Source organism: Schistocerca gregaria, chromosome 7 (genome assembly GCF_023897955.1).
Source record: "Schistocerca gregaria isolate iqSchGreg1 chromosome 7, iqSchGreg1.2, whole genome shotgun sequence".
Taxonomy (NCBI): Eukaryota; Metazoa; Arthropoda; class Insecta; order Orthoptera; family Acrididae; genus Schistocerca; species Schistocerca gregaria.
The window spans coordinates 28866385-28879164 of NC_064926.1; the positions used below are offsets into that span (position 1 = coordinate 28866385).

Genomic DNA, 12780 nt, shown 5'->3' on the forward strand with positions numbered 1-12780 from the left:
CATTAACACTGATGAACACTATGACACTGACACCATGTAACACCACCTTTCCCAGTATGCTCCTGAAATATCCTACCCAGCCACATAGTGAAACATAATTTTTTCTCCTTTGAAGGCCACATCTAAAAAAATCTGTAAAATAGCACGATACCCTCCAGTGTAATCCTTTTGATGCACCCCCCCCCCCCTCTTTGCCCCCGTAGAAGAACCTTTCTAACATATATGTCATCTCATTGTCTCTGTAGAGTTGCACCATGGGAGCAAGGAGATGATGTTGTTTGGTGGCCAGTATCCTCTTTCTATAACACAAACTGCACTCATAGATTAACTGGTTTCTTTATTCATAAGTATGAAAAGTTTACTTAACTCAAGATATTCATTATGTTGTATATGATACACATTTTCCTCACTGCTGGTGAACAAGAAAGTCTGCTATGTACACTTCTATGCTTGCTATGTGCTGCCCGTCTCTGAGTTAGTGGTGGAGCTAACTACTGCAATTTCCACTGTGTGTGGCTGATGACTCTGGAACTTACTTGGTGCAATTGCTTGCGACAGACTTGAACTAACTCACCTTCTGGTCCGCAGCAATGATCTAAATACTGGCGGCTGAGAGGGCATTGGTGGCGCCTTCCCTGCGAGTCTGCTGTTGGCCTCTATCTATCTATCTGGCACCAGCTTACACCAGCACACTAACCATCTTACATCTTTAACAACTTGTCTGGTGCAGATTAATTGATGTATCTTTATGATCTGCCTCCACCACAAGTATAGCATCTGATCATTCCTCCAGGACTATCTCCACCACACAAATGGCTCCATAAAACGTATAAACAGACCACTGACAGAAACTCTGTAAAGGTAGCTGTGACCCATTTTACATTAAAAAGTCTTTAACCCATAGTTGTAGTACCTGTGGACATGACACCTACAGAAGAAAGCAGTAGTTATCCATATGTGGTGATAACTTTGCCAGAGTGTTACACTGACATAGTATAATGTCCAGCAAAACCAAAACCAGATTTCTCATATCATTATTTCCATACAAATAACTACTGTGAACCAGTCACCAAACAGTTCTCCCCTTTCCATATAATAACATGCAAGCCTTGGAACAGTGAACCATATCCTCTGCTAGAGCTTCGTCTACTTTTAGCCATGCCCCAATATGAAGAATATGCTACCAAAAGCCTGCCCTCATCTCCATTACAGTATTCCATGCCCACCCAGACTACACAGTATTTTAGTATGTCCCTGTGTGACTGCTGCAACCAGTCCTACACCACACAGGTCAGTCTTGTTGATGACACATGGATACTCTTACCTTTCCTTACTGCGGTCTAGTCATAAGCATTTCCTATCCAATCATAGATAGGGCCACATGTGAAAACAGTCACCTCATATATCATTTTAGTCAATTACTGTGCAGGTTTTATGTGGATATAACTATTAGTGAGCTGTCTATCCATGTGAACTGCCACTGTGAAACTGTTACTAAACTGCAAACTCAACTATCTTGCAGTGGAAGATACAGCATACAACAACATCAGTAATTTCAACAGTTGCTTCAGTTCTCATGGAATTTGAACCCTCTAATTTCTGCTGCCTCCAGGCTCCAATCCCCAGAGACAGTGGCCATGTAAGCTGTGTTTCTGGGAATATGTTTTTTATTTTGGAAGAAGGACTTTGTCCAAAAGCTTAATATTTTAGCAGTCGTTTTCATTCAGCCTGTCTTAACTCATCACCTCTTCCTTATGTGTCAAAAATATAGCTTTTATGATCCAGTTAATTGTCCAATATGAATTTTCCAATATTTTATTTCTAGGTGGTTTGAACCATTTGTTATGCAGTGGCTTAATGAGAATGATGATGTATCACTGGAATACCTGCATGGAGCATTTACTAGAGACAAGAAGGATGGTGTAAGTAATATTTTAGTGATTAAAAAAATGTAATAAATTATTTAAAGGGTACTTCACTGATCTTTTTTTACTGATTTCCAGTTCCAGAGAAGCAGTGAACATGCTCTTTTCTCAAATTCAGTTGTTGATGTGTTCACCCAGTTGACGCAGTGCTTTGATGTTGTTTCAAAGCTTGAATGCCCTGATCCTGAGATATGGAAACGCTACATGAAACGTTTTGCCAAGACAATAGTAAAAGTATTGGTAGAGTATGCTGACATCGTCAAAAAGGAGTTTCCTATTCATCTCAAGGAGGAGCGAATAGTAAGATTTAAGTAAATCTGTAGGAAAGCCAATGTTTTTTTATGAAAATTTGTGTATTTTTTTTCATACCTGTGAAATATTTTCAATTTCACTAATTGGTCAGTATTGGTGCTAAAAGGATAGCAGCTGCTGTATTCTCAGCTCTCTGGTAAAACAATTTCTGTATTTTTATTTTCTTATTATAGTTACCTGAATCTGCCAAGCACTGACCAATACATTATTGTTTTATTTTGCAAATTTTTCTCTCAGCTTGAGATATTAAGGTACATAGTTATTATCTGAGGAAGCAAACCTTGTAGGTGGAAAATCTTGTTATGAAACTGAAGGCACCTTGCAACATTCTGAGATTCACAGTAGTTACAGCTGCTACTGTTACTGTAAATTAACTTTGGAATCATTTTTAACTGTAATGAAATTTCATTCCTTTGGCATGGTGGTTGAATAGATAAAATTTGTGCTAGTTTGTGTACCCAGTTTTTCTAGAAATAGCCAGAAATTTTTGGTTCTTTGTAGGCAGTATATGAGGTTTGCACTCTTACAAGTGAGGGTGGTCAAAATCTCATGTGCCACGGTAGTGACTTGCCTGCAGAACCCTCAAAATTAGCAATTCTCAGGAAATTTCAGCTTACTAGAAAAGACAAAAAATTCTGAGAGGCTCTAGGGGGAATTGAACTTCTCATTGACAAAATAAATGTTTTGAATCATAGTGCTACAGATCACTGGGAGATTCTGCTGTGGAAAATAATTGGTTGTACAAGCAAGTAATAATAGGTGAAGAACAGTACGGAATTGTAATGTTCGTTGCTTGATTGCACCTACCTCTATTGTGCTAACCAACCTCAGTGGTCTTTGTTATTGTCGGTGGGTTCTTGGGCTCCAGGTCTGTTTCCCTCTGCACAATTTCAAGTTTGGTTAAGTGAAATGTGTTCAGGAGAATTTGTCACATAACTGTGAAGCTGTTCTTATTTAGTATTGTAAAAGAATGGAACTACAGGTCAATTTTTGAACATCTATGTTTTGTAGACCAGAACTGAATATTCATGCTTTTGTTTCTTTTTATGAATTCCATGCAGAATAAAACTTTGCCAATTTTTTTACACTGACAGGCTTCAAGTTAATATGAAAAGCATCTGACTTAAAACATGATGCATTGTTACTACTGCACTCTATTGATATTGTATTCCAGTGACAACAGTTTGAAGTGTGTTCCTGCACCACATACTAGATGTTATTGCATAATGACAAGGCATGGCATGGAATGGTGATAAACGATTCTAATGAAGGAATGCACAGAATTGTTGGTACAGTTGTAAATCTTGCCTGAATTTAGAATAATCATTAACAAGTACATGGAAAAAACAACAGAATAAAAAAAGACAGTAAAAAATTATGGAAAATCTTTTATTGACAATTATTTCATAAATGTAACAACACAATTTTGCTCAAAATTCACATATTAAGAAAAACCAGAATGTTCAAAACTGCTTGTGCCATGAGAGTAGATCCAACAAATCAATGTGAATTGTTAAAAGTGATAAAATGTTTGAAAACTAAAATGTCAGCAGGAATAGTTGACATGTCGGTACCTGTCATGATCAGAGCTGCTTCACAGATTGCAAGACCCCTGGTATACATAGAAAACTTATCATTTAATGGAGGAGTGTTTCCTGGAGGGTTGAAAATCCCAAAAGTGAAGCCATTATTTAAAAATGGTGACAAGTATAAGAGTGTAGGTGTGAAGGCAGATTACTCAAATCACAAAATCAGTTTAGTATCAGGTGCAAACATTGTGGAAACAGGAGCACCACAAGGCTGTATTCTAGGTCCCACATTATTTATTGTTCATATAAATGACATTCACACCTCAGACAGTGCAGCCAGTGTAATGCTATTTGCAGATGACAGTAATGTGACAAATACGACAAAGCAATTACTGCATATAACTATGGATCAAATTCTGAACAATGTACACTCATACTTCAATGAAAATAGGTTGACATTAAATCTAAATTAAACAAGTCATATGCTATTTAGGAAAATAGGTCAAAATGTAAATCTAGATGTGATGTCAGATGACAGAGCCATAGGCAGAGTAACATCCACATAATAGCTGGGGATTGTTGTTGATGACAAGTAAAATTTTAATGACCATATCATAAAACCTGCACAGAAACTCAGTTCACCCTGCCTTACTCGTAGAATTATGGCCATTTTTGTATCTCAGGGGGTACCAGGATGTCATACTTCTCTATTTTCAGTCTTTTGCAACATTTCACAGTGACAATACCCAAAACAGCACAGCAGTTCATACTCAGTGAACAAAATGTATACACGCACAAAGGCTTGTGAGTCATATTTACAATAAGCTGCCAGTCTGCATCAAGAATCTACATGATGAAAATAAACGTAAAGCACACTTAAAAAAAAAAATTCTACTAGAACAATGTTTTGCTAGATAGGTAAGTATGTTGGCCAATAACATTTTTCTGAAAATGTTTATATTAAGGCAAATTTGAAAATACACTTTTTGCCCATTGTCTTTTCATTATATTTGAACATGTAATGGGCAGCTCTTGTCTGATGTAAATTCTTTACTAAATCGTGGGAATTTAAAGAAAACATTTGCTGGTTATGGAGAACTAAAGTAAAGGCCTATGAAAAACAAACTACGAATTTTTAATAAAAGCTCCTATGCACATGAATTTGTATTATCATCTAGTGGATGACATTTTGTTATTGCATTTGTATTATTTTTTCTGTATATCTGTATGTTCCATTTCCTTGAACTGAATTAGCATCAATTTACATACACATTCAGAGATCGTATTGTCTACAGGGGGATGAATAAATATAAAACTAGTGAAGTAAAACTTGCTCACACATACAAATAAAGTTGGTTGAGTGACAGGTAGCCTGTTCCTTCATTTCTGCCGCAATACTCACATTAAGGCAACTGATATTTGATGCACATTTTATGAAGCATTGCAATAAGGGTTTATAGTAGATGTTCTGACACTCTAATAGATTTCATTGTTCAACTTCCCAAAAGAAAAAAATAGTAAAACATATTTTATTTTTCAAACAACCTCAGTCAGGAATAAAAATACAGAGAAACATATACCCTGACAATCGGATGATTGACAAATGAATCAGACTCACAGCAAAATATCATCACACACGGATTTTTCAGTGTAGCCCAGAAGCAAAGTGCCAAGTAGTGCATTTAGATAACTTGACATCACAAATATTAAAGTAAAACTGAAACTGAAAGAAAAACTAATTATTTTGTCTGTATTGAGTATGTTAATCAGGACCCACAACATTGACATCTGATCAAATTGTGGAGAAAAAGTGACCAAATTTGTGTGAGATAAATAATGGATTCTTCCCTAGGACAACACTCTAGCCCAAAATACCCTCTGTGCACAGTCTTTATTTATTTTATCCTTTTCTTTAGAGGTTGGAAAAGGGGGGCAGGGAATGGTTGAGAGGTATTTTTTTGCAGTAATCACAAGGTTTTTCCCATGTGACTATTATCTCCTTTTTATAAAGAAAACTGCATTATACGCAACATGTTTCCAGTCTATGGAAGAGGCGAAAGCAAAAATGGCAGATATATTATTAGGAGTGACAGTGAATGAGCAACAACATTGTTTTGAACAATTAAAAACAGATGTCATACCTTGATAGAGAGGTAATTATAATTAATAAGATGAAAGTTAATTAATTATAACAAGTTTGTAATAACCTGTGTTTGCCAGACTATCTTTTTATTTTATTGTTGTAGGAAAGTTTTGGTAGACTGTAGATACTTTTGAATTAAAGGAGAATACTCATTGAAAAGCAGAAACATTGAGTCATCAATAGGCACACACACACACACACAAAAAAAAAGAAAACACGCTAGCTTATGTAGGAACCCTTTTTTGAGCTACAGTAAAATACAAACAGAAACACGCACATACACATGGCACTACTCTTGCATGGTACTGCTGGACCAACAGTGTCATTGCTGCATTTCAGAGGACAACTACATAGTGGTGGGTGTTGTGTCAGGTGGGATGAGTAGAGGGAGACAGGTGGGAGGCAGGGAGAGGGATTGGGAGTCGTTGGTTAGTAGCTCAGAGGTAGGCAGCTGGTTTACCAGCCAGGAATGAGGAAGGGAGGGTGGCTAATACACAGGAAAACATCTGATGCACTGTTGTCAAAGCCAGTGGTGAACGAAGTGCACTGAAGGTGTTATTGGAATGTGATTTGGGACTGTGCGACTGGACAGAGGATGGGGAAACTGTTGGATTGAGGGTGCGGGGGCAGTGGGTTACTGGAGATTTAGGCTGGGATCATTATGAGAGCAAATGATGTGTTGCAAGGATAACTCTCCTCTGAATAATTAAAAAAAGCTGATGGTGAGGGAAGGGTATAATGGTACGGGTTGTGAAGCAGCCATTGAAAATGAGTATCTTGTGCTTAGCTGCCTGTTGTGCCACCAGGTAGTCAACTTCATTTGGTGGTACCTAATCATACTGATGGACAGCTGGTTGGTAGTCATACTGATATAAAAACTCTGCAGTGATGGGAGCAGAGTTTGTTTATGATGTGGCTGGTTTCAAAGATGCCCAGCCTCTGATTAGGTAGGATAAGCAAGAGACAGGGTTAGAGCAGGAAGCGCTGGGTGGGTGGGCTTGACAGGTCTCATATCTTGGTCCATCACAGGCATACAGTCCCTGGGGCACGGAGTTGGGAGTGGGAGTGGGAGCTGCATAGGAATGAACTAGATTTTTTTTTTTAGGTTAGGTAGTCAGTAGAATTCCACTATAGGTAATGTAGGAATGATCTTGGGTAGGCTATTCCTCATTTCAGGACAAGACAAGAGATAATCAAAGTCCTGACAAAGCGTCTGGCTCAGTTGTTCCTGTCCAGGGTGCTACTGGGTGACAAGGGAGGCACTCCTTTGTAGCTGCTTCTTCAGGATGATGAGAGGATTGGGGTTTGTCTGAGAATATGGCACAGGAAATATGTTTTTGTGGACTAGGTCTGGGGGATAGTGTCTGTGAAGACCTTCCTGAGACCTTCAACATACTGGGTAAGTGAGTTCTTCCCCCTGCAGATACATCATCAATGGATGGCTAGGCTGTATTGGGGGATGGGGGAGGGGGGGAGGTTGGGGGGGGGGGGGGGGTATTTTAGTGTGTAAGGAATGGCAGTTGTCAGACTGCAGGTACTGTTGGTGATTAGTGCATTTGACATGGACAGAGGTGTGGAGGTCAACGTCCATGAAGGTGTCATGCTGGGTTGAGGAGGACGAGGTGAAGCAGGTGGGAAAGAAGGTGTTGAGGTTGTCAAGGAATGAGGAGAGGATGACTTGTCCCTGAGTCCAGATAATGAAGGTACCATCATCAGCCAGCCTCAGTCACACTAGAAATTGGGAATTTTGGGAGGCTAGGGATAGACCATTACCAGGTTTGCATGGAGGGTGCCATGCAGGAGCCCATGGTTATGCCACATATTTGTTTGTATACCTTTCCTTCAGAAGAAACATAGTTGTGAGTCAGGGTGTTGTTGGTAAGCTATATAAGGAATGAGGTGGTTGGTTTGGTACCTGAAGAATGCTGGGAAGATAGTGTTTGATAACGTCAAGGTCACAGGCTTTACATACAGAAGTTGGTGTAAGGTGGTATCGTCAACAGCAACAATTAGAGGTGTAGGAGGTAAAATGGTTGGGAGTCAGGGAAGGTAGTGATTAATATCTTTAATGTGGAAAACTAGGTTTGGGGCAGTTGCTTGTGTTGTTTGGAGATGTTGTTCAGCAAGAGCGGAAATTCTTTCAGTGGGAGTACAATAGCCAGCTACAATGAATTGTCCAGGACTGTTGTGTTTGTGTCTATTGGGGAGCATGTAGAAGGTGGGTGTGCAGTGCATCATTGGGGTGAATCGAAATTGGACTTAGAGGGGAGGGGTTATGGGAAGGCCCTATGGATTTCAATAGGAGTTGACGGCTATATTGGACATCTGGGATGGGATCACTGTGGCAGAGCCTTTAGATGGAGGAGTCAGGCAATTGGTGAAGGCCTTCTGTAAACTAGTCACTGTAACTCATTACGACAGTGACTGAGCATATGACATAAATTACCCTTGACCAAATGTAATGAATTCCTTCTGCCTGATTCACTTCGTAATTTGTGCTCTGTTATCCAGTTCCACTTATAACCACCTAAAACTTTTACTCATTTATTTCACACACTATTTCCCATTTCCTTAATACCATCCCTACCCCAATGAACACCTGCTCCATCTCGCTGCACTATTCAAAAAAATAACCCTTTCTCTGGTCAAAATCCATTCCCACTTCCTGTTCCTTAAATGTACTCTTTTCTGGATCCCATATCTTATACAATGACAATCACCTCTTTACACATTGCCAGTCCCTGTCCCCCATAAACTGGGTACTGCATCAATACCTTTCCATGGCACAAGCATCCCAGAACCACTTCTATTCTCTCCACAAGATACTGTTGCTGTGCAATCCTTGCTACATACACGACATCACCAAGATCAAAACCCTTGTACTAGAACACCTAGAGGAGCATTCCAGACACCACCTCCATTGATTGTCCAATCTGTTGGCATCCTATTCCCATATCAGGGCAGCACTTTCTGTCAACATCATCCTGGTCACAGTGAACCACCTCGTCCACCCCTCATAGCTCTTAGTGACCTTTTAAATTTAGCACAGCCTCCAAACTGCATTCCAACACTCCATTATATCTAGAACCCAAGCAAACCCTAAACACTGTTGTTAACCTTTCCAACCTTGCCAAAGATGTATTCCCTTTTTTCCAAAGCCTACAGTGGAAACACTTTTTGCCACCAGTCCCTCGAACAAAAGCCACCATAATACCAAAATTAAACCTTGTTTCTCCCACACCATACCACCATCCAGCCATGACAGTCCCTGATTCACACTTAACCATCTCCTCGTCACCTTCCAGGAACTCCACACTGCCAACTTTGAAAACAATCAATTATTGATAAAATTATTTAATCGGATAGATAAAAAATCTACTCACCAAATGACGGCAGAACACACACATCAAAGACTGTTGTGAGTGGCAAGCTTTAGGAGCTAGTGGCTCCTTGTTCAGGGAGAAGGGTTGAAGGGGAAGGAAGAAGGGTGAAGAAAAGGGACTGGAGAGGTCTAGGAAAAGAGTTAGAGTTTGGGAAATTCACCCAGAACTGGGGGTCAGAGGGGACTTACCATACAAGATGAGAAGGTAAGACTGATGAAGACAACTGTCTTTCATGTATGTGTTCTGCTGCCACTTGGTGAGTAGATTTTTTTATCTGTCCAATTAAATAATTTTATTAACTGAAGACGTGAAGTCTGTAAATGAGTCTGCAATCATTTTATTTTTGGCACTTTAATTTTCACAAGTCCGTCTTGATCACACATTTCTTTACACTTTATTACTGGTTTTGGCTTACTGTCATCTTCAGTTCTGTTGTAAATATAAATACTGTGTAAGCAACCAGGTTCAATTAGTTAAGACTAAATCTACACAGTATTAATGATGCATGAAATATAAAAATATAAAATATTTCTAGCCATGTATATCAGCCATACATACCATTAAAATATTCTGATTGTCAAGTTAAACATGCGAGTACATAGTATGTGCTGATAATACTCAGATTGCATCAGGTATTTATACAAGAATCTAATGCCAGCAGAGGGCACTTTAGCTAGAGTACATAATAAACCAGAGTCTCCAATATAAAGATTAAAATGCAGTATGCACTGTCTTTAGTTAAAATTTCTCTTTGGCTAAATCAGCATCTGACATTAAAAACATATTTATATGCTGATATACTATATGTGAAACTGGAATCATACTTGAAATCCATAAAAAGCACAAATACTATACAATACAGCCCTTAGCCTGGTTAGGTAACATACAACCTTTTATGAATGCCAGTATTAAAAGTATAAAATAAAAAAGTCACAAAATCTTCTATCCTGAAGAGATCAGTTAACAGTGAATGTAATCATAATACAATTAATAAGGTAGTGCCCCTTAATTTAAAATAGAAAATCTATAATCAATATTATATTAAATGTGGTATCAATGGTGAATATGTCATGGCTTCCTGGTTTTCCTTGGCTTAGCTAACAGAGGATGGCCCAGTCTCCTCATTGCTGATGGCTATCACATGCCAATCTGCTGGGGTGCTCCATGCTATTCAAACTAGTAGGTCTCTGAATATATAAAAGTAAGCATTCAGGTTAAACTATTTCTGTCCATTCAGCAGTAATTCTGGTTGTTGTTTTCTGTGCATATAAATCTCCATTTCTTTGAGCAGGTTCATTAACTGTCACTTTGATGTCCCATGCAACACTTTCATATTACTGTCTATATGTCCTACCGAATGTCTTTCTCTGTCCAAATGTGTACCAAAATTGCTCTTATTGTGACTATACATATGTTCTCTAAAATGAGTCTGGAAATTTCTTCCTGTCTGACCAATGTAAAATCTATCAGTCCTGGCAGCTAATCTTATAAATACCAGATCCCAAAAATTTATTGCTGTCATTGTCAACTTTGTGCCGTAGCTTACGAGCCATTTTACCTGTTTTTTGAAACTCAATTTTTATTTTCATTTTTCTGAAGTCTTGCACAATTCTGTTAGGGTTCTATTGGCTTTTTCCTGTAATAAAGTGTAAAGAAATCTGTGATCAAGATGGACTTGTGAAAATAAAAGTGCCATAAATAATTTTACCTCCAACTTGGTGTCAACATCCTTCTTGAGGTCACTTCATAAGAACACTAACTTTTCAGTGGAAGAAAGGTCAGCCTTACACAACCTGAAAACAGATCTTGACCTATTCATCCTCCCTGCAGACAAATGCTCCATAGGCACTCCCCAGAAACCTTTCCCTGAGTCCATCTCCATCATCACCCCAATGACATCCCCCACAACCATCACTCCTCAAAATCCACAAACACTACAATCCTGTACATCACATTACAGCTGGTTGTTATGTTCCCACAGAAAGAAATTCCTCTCTTGGTGACAAGCACCTCCAACACCTCCAAAGAACTGCCCAGAACCTAGCCTTCTATGTCAAAGATACTAAGCAACTCCTTCACTGACTTTCCACCACCCCAATGCCTTACCTTCTGGATCTCCACTCATTGCTCTTGATATCATTTCCCTATACTCCAACAATCCTCATGCCCATGACCTTATCACTATTGAACACTACATTTCCCAATATCCTTCAGACTCCAAACCCACACTTCACTCCTTATTCACCTTACCAACTATAAAGTGACACAATTGCTTTCCATTTGAAGGGAATGTTACAAACGAATCTGTGTCACAGCCATGGGCACCTTCATGCAATTCTCTTGTGCCAGCTTGTTTACGGGTCATCTGGAGTAAACTTCCCTAACTTGCCAAAGCACCCAACCTTTAGTCTGGTTGAGGTTCACTTACATCTTCATGAGGTGGACTCAGGAACAAGTCACCCTATCCTCATTCCTTGACAAACTTAATGCCTGCTCTCCCATTCACTTCACCTGTGCTTCAACCTAATGTGCCATCATCCTGGACGTTTACCACCTCCTCTCTGATGCCTCCATCCACCCCTCTGTCCTGATTAAATTTAGTAACCACCATTTTCACAACTGCCATCCCTTCAACACTAACCCCCCACCCCCAACCCAGTATAGTGTAGCCACCCACGCACAACGTATCTGCAGGGATGAAAACATGAAAACTCCCTTACCCAGCTATGTTGATGGTTTCACGAGGGCCTTGGCAAACAGGAAAACAGGCTTCAAATTCTCCCCCCCCCCCCCCCACTGGACCTAGTCCACAAAAACATTTCCTGTGCCAATGACCCCCAGTCCTTGCACCACCCATGAGAAGCAGCTATGAAGAAATGCCTCCAAATCACCCAGTACCATCCTGGACTCAAACAGCTGAATCAGATCCTTCGTCAGGGCTTTGATTATCTCTCATCATACCCTGAAATGAGGGATAGCTTATCCAAGGCCCTTCCTCCCCCACCTGAAGTGGTCTTCCATCATCTGCCCAACCTACAAAATATCCTAGTCCATTCGTATGCCACTCCCATTTCCACTCCTAAATCCTCACGACAGGGATCATATCCCTGTGAAAGACCAAGTTACAAGACCTACACAGTCTACCCACCCAGCACTTCCTATTGAAGTCCTATCACAAGCTTATCCTACCCTCTCGAAAGCTGTGACAACTGTGAAAGCAGCCATATCATATGCAAACAGTTCACAGTGTTTTATGTCACATGACTACCAACCAGCTGTCCATTAGTATGAATTGCCACTGCCAAACTGCTGTGCTGAACAAACTGAATAACCAGTGTCACAACATGCAGCTGAGCACAACATGCTTAATTTCAATGGCTGCTTCACAACCCATGCCTTCTGTATTCTTCCTTCCATCACCTGCTTTCCTGAACTATGTAGAGGGGAGTTATCCTTGCATCACATTCTTTGCTCCTGTAATCATAACA

At 39.6% G+C, this 12780-nt stretch overlaps 1 protein-coding gene across 1 annotated transcript in view; it reads left to right on the top strand.

The window, feature by feature from the left end:
* Positions 1-12780, top strand: part of LOC126281764 (protein unc-13 homolog C-like) — a 1053980-nt gene that overhangs the window by 906700 nt on the left and 134500 nt on the right. Inside the window, exons 22-23 of the mRNA XM_049980962.1 lie at positions 1826-1922; positions 2004-2225. Coding sequence (XP_049836919.1) covers positions 1826-1922; positions 2004-2225 — 319 coding nt within the window. The remainder of the gene's footprint in view (positions 1-1825; positions 1923-2003; positions 2226-12780) is intronic.